This window comes from Telmatherina bonti, assembly GCF_933228915.1.
Source record: "Telmatherina bonti genome assembly, chromosome: 13".
Classification (NCBI taxonomy): Eukaryota; Metazoa; Chordata; class Actinopteri; order Atheriniformes; family Telmatherinidae; genus Telmatherina; species Telmatherina bonti.
The window spans coordinates 2,197,924-2,215,875 of NC_136611.1; the positions used below are offsets into that span (position 1 = coordinate 2,197,924).

At 41.1% G+C, this 17,952-nt stretch overlaps 2 protein-coding genes across 2 annotated transcripts in view; both read left to right on the top strand.

The window, feature by feature from the left end:
- Positions 1-7,041: 7,041 nt before the first annotated feature.
- LOC306764665 (ectonucleoside triphosphate diphosphohydrolase 2-like) lies at positions 7,042-15,042 on the top strand. The gene is made up of 9 exons (XM_079251865.1): positions 7,042-7,172; positions 9,958-10,075; positions 10,386-10,536; positions 11,849-12,008; positions 12,422-12,649; positions 13,343-13,612; positions 13,840-13,959; positions 14,040-14,174; positions 14,255-15,042. The coding sequence occupies exons 1-9, from the start codon at positions 7,056-7,058 to the stop codon at positions 14,483-14,485; spliced, it is 1,530 nt and encodes a 509-aa protein (XP_079107991.1). The 5' UTR covers positions 7,042-7,055; the 3' UTR covers positions 14,486-15,042.
- A 1,790-nt stretch (positions 15,043-16,832) lies between these two features.
- nelfb (negative elongation factor complex member B) overlaps positions 16,833-17,952 on the top strand; it is a 35,546-nt gene continuing 34,426 nt past the window's right edge. The window contains 1 exon segment of the mRNA XM_079251384.1: positions 16,833-17,060. Coding sequence (XP_079107510.1) covers positions 16,959-17,060 — 102 coding nt within the window. The 5' untranslated portion in view covers positions 16,833-16,958.

Here is a 17,952-nt window from a genome sequence, read left to right on the forward strand (position 1 = left end):
GTCATTTACTACAGTAGTAATATTAACAGTCATTTACTACAGTAGTACTACTAACAGTAATTTACTACAGTAGTAATATTAACAGTCCTTTACTACAATAGTACTACTAACAGGCGTTTATTACAATTGTACTACTAACAGTCCTTTACTACAATAGTAATACTAACAGGCGTTTATTACAATTGTACTACTAACAGTCATTTACTACAGTAGTAGTACTAACAGTCATTTACTACAGTAGTAGTACTTACAGTCATTTACTGCAGTAGTACTACTAACAGTCCTTTACTACAATAGTACTACTAACAGGCATTTATTACAATCGTATTACTAACAGTCATTTACTACAATCGTACTACTAACAGTCATTTACTACAGTAGTAGTACTAACAGTCATTTACTACAGTAGTAGTACTAACAGTCATTTACCACAGTAGTACTATAGCAGTCATTTAATACAGTAGTACTATTAACAGTCATTTACTACAGTAGTACTACTAACAGTCATTCACTACAGTAGTGCTACTAACAGTCATTTACTACAGTAGTAGTACTAACAGTCATTTACTACAGTAGTAGTACTAACAGTCATTTACCACAGTAGTACTATAGCAGTCATTTAATACAGTAGTACTATTAACAGTCATTTACTACAGTAGTACTACTAACAGTCATTCACTACGGTAGTAGTACTAACAGTCATTTACTACAGTAGTAGTACTAACAGTCATTTACCACAGTAGTACTATAGCAGTCATTTAATACAGTAGTACTACTAACAGTCAATTACTACAGTAGTACTACTAACAGTCATTCACTACAGTCGTACTGCTAAGTCATTTACTACAGTAGTACTACTAAGTTATATACTACAGTAGTACTACTAACAGTCATTCACTACAGTAGTAGTACTAACAGTCATTCACTACATTAGTACTAACAGTCATTTACTAACGTAGTACTACTAACAGTCATTTACTACAGTAGTACTACTAACAGTCATTCACTACAGTAGTACTAACAGTCATTTACTAACCTAGTACTACTAACAGTCATTTACTACAGTAGTACTACTAACAGTCATTCATTACAGTAGTAGTACTAACAGTCATTTAATACAGTAGTACTGCTAAGTCATTTACTACAGTAGTACTACTAAGTTATATACTACAGTAGTACTACTAACAGTCATTCACTACAGTAGTACTACTAACAGTCATTCACTACAGTAGTACTAACAGTCATTTACTAACGTAGTACTACTAACAGTCATTTACTACAGTAGTACTACTAACAGTCATTTACTACAGTAGTACTACTAACAGTCATTCACTACAGTAGTACTACTAACAGTCATTTACTACAGTAGTACTACTAACAGTCATTCACTACAGTAGTACTAACAGTCATTTACTAACGTAGTACTACTAACAGTCATTTACTACAGTCGTACTACTAACAGTCATGTACTACAGTAGTCCTACTAACAGTCATTTACTACAGTAGTACTACTAACAGTCATTTACTACAGTAGTACTACTAACAGTCATTTACTACAGTAGTACTACTAACAGTCATTCACTACAGTAGTACTACTTAACAGTCATTTACTACAGTAGTACTACTTAACAGTCATTCACTACAGCAGTACTACTAACAGTCATTCACTACAGTAGTACTACTAACAGTCATTCACTACAGTAGTACTAACAGTCATTTACTAACGTAGTACTACTAACAGTCATTTACTACAGTAGTACTACTAACAGTCATTTACTACAGTAGTACTACTAACAGTCATTTACTACAGTAGTACTACTAACAGTCATTTACTACAGTAGTACTACTAACAGTCATTCACTACAGTAGTACTACTTAACAGTCATTTACTACAGTAGTACTACTTAACAGTCATTCACTACAGCAGTACTACTAACAGTCATTCACTACAGTAGTACTACTAACAGTCATTCACTACAGTAGTACTAACAGTCATTTACTAACGTAGTACTACTAACAGTCATTTACTACAGTAGTACTACTAACAGTCATTTACTAACGTAGTACTACTAACAGTCATTCACTACAGTAGTACTACTAACAGTCATTTACTACAGTAGTACTACTAACAGTCATTCACTACAGTAGTACTAACAGTCATTTACTAACGTAGTACTACTAACAGTCATTTACTACAGTCGTACTACTAACAGTCATGTACTACAGTAGTCCTACTAACAGTCATTTACTACAGTAGTACTACTAACAGTCATTTACTACAGTAGTACTACTAACAGTCATTTACTACAGTAGTACTACTAACAGTCATTCACTACAGTAGTACTACTTAACAGTCATTTACTACAGTAGTACTACTAACAGTCATTCACTACAGTAGTAGTACTAACAGTCATTCACTACATTAGTACTAACAGTCATTTACTAACGTAGTACTACTAACAGTCATTTACTACAGTAGTACTACTAACAGTCATTCACTACAGTAGTACTAACAGTCATTTACTAACCTAGTACTACTAACAGTCATTTACTACAGTAGTACTACTAACAGTCATTCACTACAGTAGTAGTACTAACAGTCATTTAATACAGTAGTACTGCTAAGTCATTTACTACAGTAGTACTACTAAGTTATATACTACAGTAGTACTACTAACAGTCATTCACTACAGTAGTACTACTAACAGTCATTCACTACAGTAGTACTACTTAACAGTCATTTACTACAGTAGTACTACTTAACAGTCATTCACTACAGCAGTACTACTAACAGTCATTCACTACAGTAGTACTACTAACAGTCATTCACTACAGTAGTACTAACAGTCATTTACTAACGTAGTACTACTAACAGTCATTTACTACAGTAGTACTACTAACAGTCATTTACTACAGTAGTACTACTAACAGTCATTTACTACAGTAGTACTACTAACAGTCATTTACTACAGTAGTACTACTAACAGTCATTCACTACAGTAGTACTACTTAACAGTCATTTACTACAGTAGTACTACTTAACAGTCATTCACTACAGCAGTACTACTAACAGTCATTCACTACAGTAGTACTACTAACAGTCATTCACTACAGTAGTACTAACAGTCATTTACTAACGTAGTACTACTAACAGTCATTTACTACAGTAGTACTACTAACAGTCATTTACTACAGTAGTACTACTAACAGTCATTCACTACAGTAGTACTACTAACAGTCATTTACTACAGTAGTACTACTAACAGTCATTCACTACAGTAGTACTAACAGTCATTTACTAACGTAGTACTACTAACAGTCATTTACTACAGTCGTACTACTAACAGTCATGTACTACAGTAGTCCTACTAACAGTCATTTACTACAGTAGTACTACTAACAGTCATTTACTACAGTAGTACTACTAACAGTCATTTACTACAGTAGTACTACTAACAGTCATTCACTACAGTAGTACTACTTAACAGTCATTTACTACAGTAGTACTACTAACAGTCATTCACTACAGTAGTAGTACTAACAGTCATTCACTACATTAGTACTAACAGTCATTTACTAACGTAGTACTACTAACAGTCATTTACTACAGTAGTACTACTAACAGTCATTCACTACAGTAGTACTAACAGTCATTTACTAACCTAGTACTACTAACAGTCATTTACTACAGTAGTACTACTAACAGTCATTCACTACAGTAGTAGTACTAACAGTCATTTAATACAGTAGTACTGCTAAGTCATTTACTACAGTAGTACTACTAAGTTATATACTACAGTAGTACTACTAACAGTCATTCACTACAGTAGTACTACTAACAGTCATTCACTACAGTAGTACTAACAGTCATTTACTAACGTAGTACTACTAACAGTCATTTACTACAGTAGTACTACTAACAGTCATTTACTACAGTAGTACTACTAACAGTCATTCACTACAGTAGTACTACTAACAGTCATTCACTACAGTAGTACTACTAACAGTCATTTACTACAGTAGTACTACTAACAGTCATTCACTACAGTAGTACTAACAGTCATTTACTAACGTAGTACTACTAACAGTCATTTACTACAGTCGTACTACTAACAGTCATGTACTACAGTAGTCCTACTAACAGTCATTTACTACAGTAGTACTACTAACAGTCATTTACTACAGTAGTACTACTAACAGTCATTTACTACAGTAGTACTACTAACAGTCATTCACTACAGTAGTACTACTTAACAGTCATTTACTACAGTAGTACTACTTAACAGTCATTCACTACAGCAGTACTACTAACAGTCACTCACTACAGTAGTACTACTAACAGTCATTCACTACAGTAGTACTAACAGTCATTTACTAACGTAGTACTACTAACAGTCATTTACTACAGTAGTACTACTAACAGTCATTTACTACAGTAGTACTACTAACAGTCATTCACTACAGTAGTACTACTAACAGTCATTTACTACAGTAGTACTACTAACAGTCATTCACTACAGTAGTACTAACAGTCATTTACTAACGTAGTACTACTAACAGTCATTTACTACAGTCGTACTACTAACAGTCATGTACTACAGTAGTCCTACTAACAGTCATTTACTACAGTAGTACTACTAACAGTCATTTACTACAGTAGTACTACTAACAGTCATTTACTACAGTAGTACTACTAACAGTCATTCACTACAGTCGTACTACTAACAGTCATTCACTACAGTAGTACTACTAACAGTCATGTACTACAGTAGTACTACTAACCGTCATTTACTACAGTAGTAGTACTAACAGTCCCTTACTACAGTAGTACTACTAACAGGCATTTATTACAATAGTACTACTAACAGTCATTTACTACAGTAGTCCTACTAACAGTCATTTACTACAGTAGTACTACTAACAGTCATTTACTACAGTAGTAGTACTAACAGTCATGTACTACAGTAGTACTACTTACAGTCATCTACTAAAGTACTACTACTTACAGTCATGTACTACAATAGTACCACTAAGTCGGTTACTACAGTAGTACTACTGACAGTCATTTACTACAGTAGTACTACTAACAGTCATTTACTACAGTAGTACTACTAACAGTCATTCACTACAGTAGTACTACTTAACAGTCATTTACTAACGTAGTACTACTAACAGTCATTTACTACAATAGTACTACTAACAGTCATGTACTACAGTAGTACTACTAACAGTCATTCACTACAGTAGTACTAACAGTCATGTACTACAGTAGTAGTACTAACAGTCATTTACTACAGTAGTACTACTAACAGTCATTTACTACAGTAGTACTACTAACAGTCATTCACTACAGTAGTACTAACAGTCATTTACTACAGTAGTAGTACTAACAGTCATTTACTACAGTAGTACTACTAACAGTCATGTACTACAGTAGTACTACTAACAGTACTACAGTAGTACTAAGTGTTCTGGACCAGGCCTGATGCTGGGAAACATATTTCACAGAGGGAAAGTTTCATAGTACTACAATAACAGTAACAGTAGTACTACCCAGTTAAATTAGTCTGGTAATAAGCTAAATAAGTCTGAATGTAAAATGTTTTTAACCCTTTCATGCATCCTGGCCTGTAGTGGAAACCTATTTACAAGCTTTTTTCTGCACATTAATGAATCAATAATCTGTAAATAAACCATTTCAGTGGATGTTAGTGAGTCATCCAATACGTTTCCACTCACTGGACAATACATAAATATATGATGCAACTGAACATAATGTTTTTAAGCAACTTTGCCTTTGCGATAAATAGGAAAAGAAAATGATAGTTATATTCTATAAATGATTTCCATAACATAATTATGATTATGTTATTTCATAACTATTTTGTAGAGTACATTAAAATAAATCATGTAAAATTCTAAACATCACTAATTAACAAAAAAGTATCATTGCATATTTGTAGAGGTAAAATACTGTATTTAGAAAAATGTTGCATTGTTTTTTCATTTTTAATTCATGCATGAAAGGGTTAATGAACTTTAAGCTTATGTATTTACTTTTCAGTGTTAGTTTTTACTGTCCAGCAATGAAGCTTGAAGTTCATAAAAGTGTCATGGGTCTGAGGGCCCTGCTGTATCTTCTTGTTTTAGGTGGAGCCTTTGTTCTTGGCAGGTTTTCCTCCCAGCTGAAGGCAATCATCTCATTTCATGGCTGCAGTATATCTACCCTGATTTGAGCACTGATCTCCGCCGGATCGTTGCGTACACGTCTCTGGTCACGTCTGCTCTGTGATAGCGTGTGACCCCTGTCCTTGCTTTTTGAAGGAACTTTGCCTTGTTTCAGAAACTCTTCCGCCAACCAGCCATTCCAGTCCCTCAGCTGCCATCCCTGCCTGCCAACTTGCCCCGCTGACTCCACTCGCCACCTTTTTGCAAATAAACTGTCTTTACCAACACAAGTTTACTCATCTGCGGTTGGGTCCTCTTATTCTCCCCCTGACAAAAAGTGTCTCCATGGCACTTTGAATTTGTCAAATGTGGATTTGGTTTAGAACTTCCTGCTTTCTTCTTTCTGTGGAATGAAACTATTGATCTCTAGATCTACATGTAAGTATCATCCATGTTTTTGTCCCATATTAGCATGACAAACTGACAGCAAGTCATTAGGGGAGAACCAACACTTACTCTGTTCCACTTAAAGCTCTGGTGGAAACAACATGAAATCAATAATTCATCTCGTTGCTGCTGAGTTTGACCTTTCAGCCTTTTTATTGTTTCAGCAGGATGAACTAAACCCCATCAGAAGCATGAAATCTGCTCCTCCTCAGGACCACATCAACCAACTTATTTATGATTCTTTCTGAATCTTTTCTGGAAAAGGATTTAATCAGACCAGAAGAAATGTTCTTCCTGTTCAGCAGACTTCAGCAGATGCGAGAAGCTTTCTGTCTGCGCGCGGTGTCCGTGGGCGTGCGCGCGAGGCTGAAAAGAGGAAGTGCAACATCCTTTCCATGTCAGTGTCGCGCGCTGTGCGGACTGACACGCTGCGGGTCAACATGGGTCTCCGCTGGAGCCAAACCGTCCCTCTGGTCCTGCTGCTGGTTCTGGTTCTGGTCGGGATCCTGCTGCTGGTCCTTCCTGCGCAGCGCATCCAGAAGCCTCCTGGCAACATGGTATGGTACAGCACAGCACGCGCATCATCAGCAAAGGGTCGCTTTTCACGCGTTTCTGCTCGTGCGTGGGCGCGTTCATGTGTTTGATGTGCTTTTGGGTTTCCATGGGAAGAATGCTGCTGGTCACCATCATCATCCTCAGATGCTGAAGAGTTGGGAGGATTTGCAACAAGCTGCAGGTGAAATGCTGGTCGTCACGTCACGTGGCTCTTCTGCTCAACCAGAGCGCGTGAGAAGGTTGAGGCTCGTGTCTGGAGGGGTTAAGATGACTGACATGCATCAACCACATCCTGTTTGTGTTGACGAGGTCAAAGCAGCACGCTGACATCATCGCTCCTCCTTTCCAGCTTGATGAAGATTAAAGTTCTGCAGAATTTGTCCATTTTCCTCTTCAGCTGCTCATCTTCCATTTGTAGCAGAAATTTTCCTCCAGAATCAGCATCATTTGGCGTTTTCAGATTGTTTGGGAGCTTCAGCAGTAAAAGCAGCATTTACACTGTAAAACAAGCGTCTGGACTTCTGCTCGCCGTGTTTCTGTCCACGTTTACAACCAGTTACTGCCAAACAGTAAAACATCAGCTTTTAGCAAGAACTATGAATACAACGCACGATTCAACTCATATCGATGATTAAATTAAATTGAGATAAAGTTTCACACTTCAAATGTTAAAATTTTATGTGGATTTCTGAAAGTAAATGTAATTAGACAATAAATCTGCTTTAAATCATTGAAAACTGCATCAGGTAATATAATTACATTCTATAAGACTATTTTTAATGTTATACATTAATGCAACTGTTTAATTCCTTTCATAAAGTGTGTGTGTAATTATTCCAGAGTTAAATGAATTGTTTAAAGAACTGCAGTAAACCACAAAACTTAAATATATTTTTTACAGTACTGGCGTGTCGAAGCTTTCTGCATTTTAGGTAAAAAGTTGGAAACTTCTTTCATAAAATTAATTTAGAGTTTGTTCTTAGTTTTGGATAAAAACTCAAATGATCCTTCCCCACCTCTGCTGCTCTTCTCCGAGGTTCCACAAGGCTCTGTACTGGGAGCACTTCTATTCTCATTATGCAGGTTTATTTCGCTGTATGCTCAGAGGAGCGCGCTCTGTCCAGCCTCTTTGGCTGACTTGAGATGGATTGTCCTTAAAACTCCAGAAGGTAACGTTGCTGAGAGACATGTTCCTCTGGGTGAAGTGGTTCCTCGTCCTCATAGTAGTCTATACATTCTGTAATCATGAACAATAAGAAATCTACTGGGAACTGGGTGAATAGGAAGCCCCAGAGTGATCCTCCAGGGCAGTGAAAATTATCTCCACAATCCAAATACTCGGGTTCCAAAGGCAGTCCAGGGTCATACACAGGTCTCAGAAGAGAGAAGGGATCCAAAGAGCAGAGACTAGAGGCAGGGTCAGGACCAGGTAAGGTTCAGCAACAGGAGGTCAATTTTCATACCAGAAGGAAGAAGCAGAGGCAGTTGTTGGGGACATGCAGGGTCAAAACCAGGTAATCTTCTAGAACCAGGGCACATGAAACAAGGCTTGAAAGTTGCACAAAGACAGATGATCTCACACTGAGCAGGTCTGGAGCAGGTGTTTAAATAATGAGCAGCAACAGGTGAAGATAATCTGCAATCAGGCAGGGGAAAAATGCAGCTCATTAGGGGCAGAGCAGAAATCATGACAATCCCGGCCTCCGCTGCTCCCCTCCAGTCAAAGAGCCTCTGTCTGATTAGAAGGAAATTAGTGCTCATTACCAGAAATCTGGATTCCACTTTACTTTCTATGCAACTTTGAGCCAAAGACGATACATGTATCATATATTATATTTTTACATCACTTTCTGGTCAATAAAAACTATCTGAAAAAAATAAAAAGAAACCCAAAACAGTTTCCTCACACAGCACAAACAGTTTCCTCCGTCTTCTGGTTGGTTACAAACAAAATTTGGTTACTGAGCAGCTTAGCAATCCATCACGACGCAGAAAACGGAGCAATGCCGCTGGAAACCACCGGGGGCCAGTGTTGAGTTGTCAAGCTGACACGCAACATGAGAAAGAAACAAATCAGGGAAGAAGAGGCAGGAGTTGAGGAAACACTTAGTGTTTTCTCCTTCTGCTGTTTTTGGATGATTGTAAACAACTTTGTAGTCTAGTTGTCCCGCTACAAACTCTGAACTCAGCGCTGCCCCCTAGTGGATAAAATGACTTAACAACCATAACAACATGGTAGTATGAGGACGGACACGTACAAGGACTGAGAAGTACAAGGACGGAGATGTATGAGGACGTTTTAAACAGGCATCCAAGTTTACGTACATAAGGGAGTAGAAATGGGCCAGAAAAATGTGATCCAATGCACCAGTTCATCACCGTAACAGCATCAGTCATGTTTTCTCTTCCTAACTCCAAATACTTTGTCTTTTCCATTATGGCAGTCATTCATTCATTCATTCATTCATTCATTCATTCATTCATTCATTCATTCATTCATTCTCTGAATACTTTGTGTTTTCATGTATGGCATTCATTCATTCATCCATTCTAACTGAGTACTTTGTGTTTTCCAGTATGGCATTCATTCATCCATTCATTCATTCATTCATTCATTCATTGTTCCTCTGAATACTTTGTGTTTCCAAGTATGGCATTCATTCATTCATTCATTCATTCATTCATCCATCCATTCTAACGGTGAATGCTTTGTGTTTTACAGTTTGGCATCCATTCATTCATTTATTCATTCATTCATTCTAACTCTGAATACTTTGTGTTTTCCAGTATGGTATTGTTCTGGATGCAGGCTCCTCTCACACCTCCATGTACGTCTACAAATGGCCGGCTGACAAGCAGAATGGCACCGGTATCGTCACCCAGCACAGCGAGTGTGACGTAAAAGGTGAGTTTGCACTGAGAAGCTTTTGTTCCAGCAGATCATTTCGAAGTAAAACTGACTCCAGGTGAGAACGTAGAGGTGGACGGCTTGTCCGGTCTCCCTGGACTGACCTGAAAGAGAACACTTGTTGTGCAAGACGCTGGTAGTCTGCTTCCTCCGTTGGGAGCTTAGTCACCCTCAGTTGTTCCTCTTCTTACTTTGGTTTGTTTTTAATCGTTTCTATGGATACCCACATCTGTCTGAGACAGGAAGTTCTGCTTTCTGTAGCGGTCACGTCCTCTCTCAGCAGAACCCGTTTCTTCTTCTTGCCCAGGTGGAGGGATCTCCAGCTATGCAGGCAAACCTGGTGGTGCGGCCTCGAGTCTGGAAGTCTGTCTGGAAGAAGCCAAGAGGGTCATTCCCAAGTCCAGACACCACCAAACTCCGCTGTGCCTCGGAGCCACTGCAGGGATGAGACTCCTGGAGTTAGTCCCAATTTTCCTGATCTGCTTCTCAATGTAACCTTTAAAACTCCTCCACATCCCCGGCGCTGCTGCTTCTATCAGTCCTTCCTTCCTGTGAGCGTGGGGATGGGTTATTAACATCCATCACGCTGTCTGTAGCTAAAAGCTAATTCAGCTAATCTGGAGCTAACAGGAGCTAACCAGCTAACGGGAGTAAGCAGGCTAAAGCTAAGTCCCGCTGTTAGCTGACTTAAAGCCGTGGTTGTTCTACACTGGAGTCCCTAGTGGATGACGGGGGAACTGCAGGAAAAAAACTGCAGAAAGGCGCACATCAACACAATCGCCATTGTGTTTACCTTCGATCTCGTGTTGTTTGCATGAGCATCTCTAGCATTCAAGTCAATATCGCACCTCGCGGACCTAACACGTTACTGACGCAACACGTCAACGCGACCTGCAGGAAGGCCAGTTGCACCAAAAACGTGGGTCTTCAGAATGCGCGTTCTGAGCGTGTTCTCGACGCGCTCAGAACGCGTTCTCAACACCTTAAGGCGTTCTGAAAGGCGTCCTCGAAGCCTTCTGAGCGTTGTCACCAGTGGGTTTTATCAGTAGACAGCTCCACTGCACCTCATCGGGAAATAGTGATAGATCTATTACATTGACCTTTTGTAAAAAATTGTAAAAACTATGGACGAAATGCAAACCACTCAATAATAATCATTATTATAAAAATAGCGTACTAATAAAAGCTAGACAACCATAATTGTTTTTCATTTGTTGTTATTTGAATTTCCATTTAATTATAAAAGCTATGGATGAAATGAAAGCACATTAACAATAATAAATATTCTAATAGCTTACTAATAAAACCCACTGGTGACGACCAATAACTGAGGGTGAGGCAGCCTGCAGTCCCCACCATTTTTAATGAAATGGCCTAACCCATCATCCTCAACCAATGGATGTTAAGACGTTTTGAAGGTGCTCAGAAGAGAATGCCTTTCAGAGCGCCTTAAGGCGTCGAGAACGCGCTCAGAATGCGCATTTTGAAGATGTTTTGGCGCACGTTTTTGGCGCAACCGGCCTTCCGTACACATGTATGCTGAGAACACATGATCCATATGTGTTGCCAGCAGCGAGTTTATCCCAGGCATTAACCGCTGCTGCTTTAGCAGCATATATAAGAGTAAATGAGGAGAAAAGTGTGATAAGTGGAGTAAACATAGCAAAAGATGGCTCAGAGTTTTAAAGGTTATCATCTCTCCTCATCTTTAACTAAAGTTTATGATAAAATAGGAATTATTGATCTTTAATTGACTTTGTTCATTGATAGAATAGAGAACGCCAGCGAGTCTCAGCGGGTCCTTCAGGAAGTGGAAAAGAAACTCCGGTCGTATCCTTTCGTCTTCAAGGAGGCGACCATCCTGAGCGGGCAGGCTGAGGGGGCATATGGCTGGATCACTGTTAACTACCTGCTGGAAAACTTTGTCAAGGTGACTTCACCTTTCACTTTGTTTACAACGACTTCCTCTCTGTCTTTGTTCGCTTCTTTAAATGAACTTTTTCCAGTGTAATGTGATGCAGTTTTACACCTGAAACTGATCCGGGGTCCTGCTGCGCTACATATCAGTCTGGTTCTCACTTCGTTACCCTCGTAATGATAACAACGATGATGATGATGATGTACATCCAGATACATGTCTGTTTGAGTCATTTTTATTTCCTGTTTGTGTTCTCTTCATCATTTTCACCAAGATGTTTCATTAATCATGAAAAGTGACGTATCAATAACTTTTGAGGATAATAAATATTCATATGGATCTTTACAGGATTCCAGATGATTCCGTGATGACGTCACCAATCAGAAATTATGGATCAAACCTTTATGTGTTTTCTCTCTGCTCAGTACGGTTTTGTGGGACGTTGGCTGGATCCCGGCAGAGGCACAATCGGAGCTTTGGATTTAGGCGGAGCTTCGACTCAGATTACCTTTGTGACCCCTGAAAAGGTGGAGAACAGAAATAATGAGATGGTTCTGAAGCTTTTCGGACAGACTTACCGACTCTACACCCAGAGCTTCCTGTGCTACGGCCAAGACCAGTTTCTCAGGAGGCTACTGGCTGGACTCATCCAGGTAAACCAGAACACAGTTTTCAAGCTGCATTCCCATTAGGATGGTCCGCTAGACTTGATCCGGTTGGGATTCGGTCCGATTGGAGATTTGCAGTAAAAACATGCAGGAAAGGATTTGGTTTGTAGTCCCCTTCCTGTATTTGGTCCGCTTGAAACCGGCTGAGACCTGCGTTTGTAGACGGACCGAGTCCAGTTCTTTGGTCCGGATCAGAATTCATCTCAGCTTTTTCTAAACGAAGCAACTTTCCGAACAAACGGAGTCGGATCCGGATCAGAACGGCTGATGTGAACGTGAGCTTCGCCATAAGGATCTGGATTCCAGTTTTAACAGCATGGACGCTTTATCTTCGCCACACAAGACCAGAACATGGTTCTGGTTTCCGTGTCAGACCAGAACCACCGGTCCGAGCCTGGTTCTGGTTCCCGTGTCGGACCAGAACCTCGGCTCGTTCTGGTGTTTTTTATTTACAGTTTCTGAGACGTCTTCTTTCTGTTGCTCTTCTTCTTCTGTGGTTTCCTCCTGTTTCTGGTTGTGTGTCAGCTGTGCAGCTCTACAATCCCCCACATGGTTTCTGGTGGTATTGCACCCAGACATCATTCTTGCGCCAGTTATTTCCGTTTCTTTGACCAGTTTGTACACTGGTTTGTACGTCAGCTGCAGAGTTTTACAGAATTTACTTTTCGTCACTTTCAGGCTCCGCCGGCCAAAAAGATATTTCATCCGTGCTATCCTCGAGGCTTCAACACATCTGTCCAGCTGGGGAAGGATGTTTTTAACTCTCCGTGCACCCTGGAACACGCACCAGCCCCGTTTGACCCTGATATGATGGTGACGGTGGAGGGCACCGGAGACTATCAGGGGTGTCTGGACAACGTGGTCAAGCTGTTCTCCTTCGGAAACTGTTCCTACTCAAAGTGCTCCTTTAACGGAGTCTTCCAGCCGAGCCTGACGGGGAATTTCATGGTGAGATTATTATTATAATCGCGGTGAATAGCTTCATGTTTGGCAGAAGTGGAAACATTCTGGACTTTGTGTGATGTCGCTTGTTTCTTTATTGAGATAGATGTGCAGGAATCGGCCGTTGGGCTGATCTGTAGGAGGTAAACAGACGTCTGGACGTTGCTGCTGAAGCAGAAACTTTCCAACATCAGGCTCCTGCAGAGGCTTATTGTTGCCTCCTTCCTCCACAGGCTTTCTCTGCTTTCTACTTCACTCAGACCTACATCAGCCGCCTCACCAACATGTCCATCACGTCTCCTCATCGCACCGCGGAGGCAGTGCGGCTCATCTGCAACATGAGCATTTCCAAGGTACGTTCCAGCACAGCAGCAGTCCAGTCTCAGGCGTGACACGAGAAGAGTCTCATTGTGACGTGTCTTTTCCTTCCCAGCTGATGGAAAAGACAAAACAGCCGCAGAAGTTCATGAAGAACGTCTGCGCCGTGGCCAACTTCGTCCAGGTCCTTTTGATGCAGGGCTACCATTTCGACGAGGCTTCCCTGCCATCCATCACTTTTAGGAAAAAGGTAAGAGATGAAGGGAATCAACGTGTTCAGTGTCTGCGCTGGGAAATCGGGTCTTCATGGGGACTGGACCTCTTCTGCAGGCAGGAGACGCCTCTGTGGGCTGGGCTTTGGGCTACATGCTGAATGTGACCAATGCGGTGCCTGCAGAGAGTGTGGCGGTGACGACAGCGCTGCCGCTTGGAGCCTGGATCGGCATCCTCGTGCTCTTCATCATCATCATCCTCTTGTCTCTGGGATACCTGGTGAAGATCCATTTCAACAAAAGAGCGGAGTTAAACGGGACATGGAGTGACGGCGTTGACGCCTGTTAGTCGGCTGTTAGCCACCTGTTAGCCGCCTGTTAGCCGGCTCTTAGCCGCCTGTTAGCCGCCTGTAAGTCGCCTGTTAGCCACCTGTTAGCCGCCTGTTAGCCGCCTGTTAGCCGGCTCTTAACCGCCTGTAAGTCGCCTGTTAGCCACCTGTTAGCCGCCTGTTAGCCGGCTCTTAGCCGGCTCTTAGCCGCCTGTTAGCCGCCTGTTAGCCGGCTCTTAGCCGCCTGTTAGCCACCTGTAAGTCGCCTGTAAGTCGCCTGTTAGCCACCTGTTTGCTGGCTCTTAGCCGCCTGTTAGCCGCTTGTTAGCCACCTGTTAGCCGCCTGTTAGCCGCTTGTTAGCCACCTGTTAGCCGCCTGTTAGCCGCTTGTTAGCCGCCTGTTAGCTGCTTGGCATCTCCTCTCGCAGCTTTGCTTCAGTAAAGATGAAATATTCTCTTTTATTCTGCTGAGTCGTAGAATTCAGTGTGACGTGTTCGAAACATTAAACCGAAATGTTTATGTTGCATCAAACCACCAGAAATGTTTGTTTCCAGCAGATTCAGCCGGTAAGTTCTTATCCTCACTGAGGCCGTTTTACAAGCGATGCCTCCTTTTCCAAAATGTTGGGATGCTGTGTGCAATGAGAAGAATAAAACATGATTGACAGATCTTCCTGAGTCATCCATTCTGCCCGGTGGACGATGAGCCACATGAAACCGAGACATTTCATGTGGCTTTTCATGGAACAAGAGAAATTAAAGGCTGGAAAAATGAAAAACTGGAGGAACTTTTTACAATTAATCCAGTTAGTTATCAGCAGGTCAGTAATATAACTGGTTTAACTGGGAAAAGGTTGCTAACATGACCGGTTTAACTGGAAAGAGGTGACTGGATGTGAAAGGAAAGTTTCACCAGTCTGAGACAAACAAGATCTAAAATGTTTCTCAGACTTTGAAGATCATCTAATGATTCAAAGATTAAAAACCAGCAGGAGAAACAATGAGAGGAAGAAGTTACAGATAATCAAGTTAATTATCAGAAGTTCAGTAACATGGTTCAAAATAAAGAGCACTTCAGAGAGATAGAGCCTCTCATAGGGTAAGAAGTTCAGCTATCTTTTGGAGAGATTTGAGAAAATGTTCCTCAGCGGGTGACTTTGAAGATCCCACCATCTGCAGTTAGGGAGCGATACGAGAATGGAATGTCGTTTTTAACGCGGAACAGAAGTTGACTGCAACGCTGTCATCATGTGGAGGTGGAACGTCTGTCTGGGAAAACTGCATGAAGGCAAACAAACCTGAGTGGCACAACAAGCCCCTCCCACTGACTGAGCCTCTCCAGAGCGACGTAAGCATGGCAAAGCAACTGTCCCAAACTCGTCTTCATTGGTGAAAAAACTGCAGAACTCAACGTTGACCGTCCAGTACCGAGCCGAGTCATTCCCGAACCACTTTTATGTCAGGTGAACGAATGTTTTCCAGATTCTGTCAACACTCTGCTGAAAACATAAAAATGCACGGAAACCACATGGTGTCCGAAGCCACGTGAAAAACAAGTGGAAGAACAGCGCTAGCAGGACCACGTTCCTACAGACGAGCATGACTGCTGCTACGTTCATGTCAGATATAGAATTAGACTTTTTATTGTTATATGTAAGATAACTGGATATAGTTTTATTTAAAAAAGGACGATTAAAGGGTTATGCAACAGAATAAAAAACAACTAATTCCATGCAGAAATCTGTCTGACATGCTCATACAACTAGATTAAAAAGCATTTCTTTCTGCGCATGTAGATCGGTTTGTAATACAAGTGAAAATATTGTTTATTTCCTATTCCTTCTTTTTGTTGACTGATATGTTTTAATTTACATGTTTTTTAAAAAATTCTAAAAGAATTTTTTTTTTTTCAATTTCTGATACTTCTGCAATTTCATTTCAATCATTCAGCATAATTCAATAAATGGGCGTTTACAGTTGCTATTATTGGAATAATAGCTGTTTCTAGTTATTATTATTATAATTATTATTATTATTGTTGTTGTTGTTGTTGTAGAGTCTCAGATTCCAGATCTGATTTCTTGTTTACATTTTATTGCTACTAAAATCTGTGTGAGATTAGCTGATCATTGCATCTGTATTAGCTATGCTATGCTAGCCTGTCCTCATGTTTGTTTGCGTTTGTTTTGATTATCAGCAACACAAATATGCAATAATGGATGATTAAAAACAACAAACACATACATATAACAAAATTCCTGAAGAGGACAAGAACAGTGCTGAATGGGTCCCGGCTAGCTCGGAACCTTTCCGCAGCCAGTGTTTCTGACGGACTTTTTACGGCGTTGCCACACAGGAAATTGTCTGGCAGCAGCGAGAGCTGGTTTCGGTGTGTTTGGAAGAAAACAAAACGGTGTTTCTGCAAACAGAAAGCTGTTTCTGCAGCAGAATCCACGCTGGTTTCTTCTTCACACCTGCAGCAGCTAAAGCAGGATGTTCGCGGGACTTCCGGAACTCGGGATCTCCAACGGAGAAGATCTGAAGGAAACCCTCACCAACTGCACGGAGCCGCTGAAAGCCATAGACCAGTTCCAGGTAAGCTCCAGTTTAAACACCAGTTCCAGTTTAAACACCAGTTCCAGGTAGAAACCAGTTCCAGGTAAACTCCAGTTCCAGGTAAACAGGCAGGATCCCAGATCTACCAGACCAGGCAGGATCCCAGATCTACCAGACCAGACAGGATCCCAGATCTACCAGACCAGACAGGATCCCAGATCTACCATACCAGACAGGATCCCAGATCTACCAGACCAGACAGGATCCCAGATCTACCATACCAGACAGGATCCCAGATCTACCAGACCAGACAGGATCCCAGATCTACCAGACCAGACAGGATCCCAGATCTACCAGACCAGACAGGATCCCAGATCTACCATACCAGGCAGGATCCCAGGTGCAGACGATGCAAAGGAGCCCCTGAAACAATCCAGCACCTCACAGCAGGGTGCAAGATACTGGCAGGTAAAGAATACATGGAGCGCCATAACCAAGTAGCCGGCATAGTGTTCAGGAACATCTGTGCAGAATATGGACTGGAGACCCCCAAGTCCCAGTGGGAAACTCCCCCCAAGGTGGTGGAGAATGAGAGGGCTAAGATCCTCTGGGACTTCCAGATCCAGACAGATAAAATGGTGGTGGCCAACCAAGCGGACATAGTGATCATGGAGAAGCAGCAGAGGAAAGCCGTAGTGATCGATGGATCCATCCCCAATGATGGTACGAAGCTAAAGTGATCAAGTTAAGGAAATAATTTCTATAAACTGGCAGAAGCTCCGTGGACCACAGATCACAACCCCTCTGCTTGGCCCGCCTGCTTCACCACATCAGCCACACCGCAGTGTTGTTGTTAAAACAATAAGAGCTGAAGAACCAACAGAACATGTCCTTGTGGGACATCTGTCCGTCCAGTTTTCTACCACACAGA

Bases quoted from the DNA above. Each gene is read 5' to 3' on its own strand.
- LOC306764665 (XM_079251865.1), top strand. From the start codon at position 7,056: ATGGGTCTCCGCTGGAGCCAAACCGTCCCTCTGGTCCTGCTGCTGGTT. The intron at 12,650-13,342 runs GTAAACCAGAAC...CGTCACTTTCAG, and splicing joins TACTGGCTGGACTCATCCAG to GCTCCGCCGGCCAAAAAGAT. The intron at 13,960-14,039 runs GTACGTTCCAGC...TTTCCTTCCCAG, and splicing joins GCAACATGAGCATTTCCAAG to CTGATGGAAAAGACAAAACA.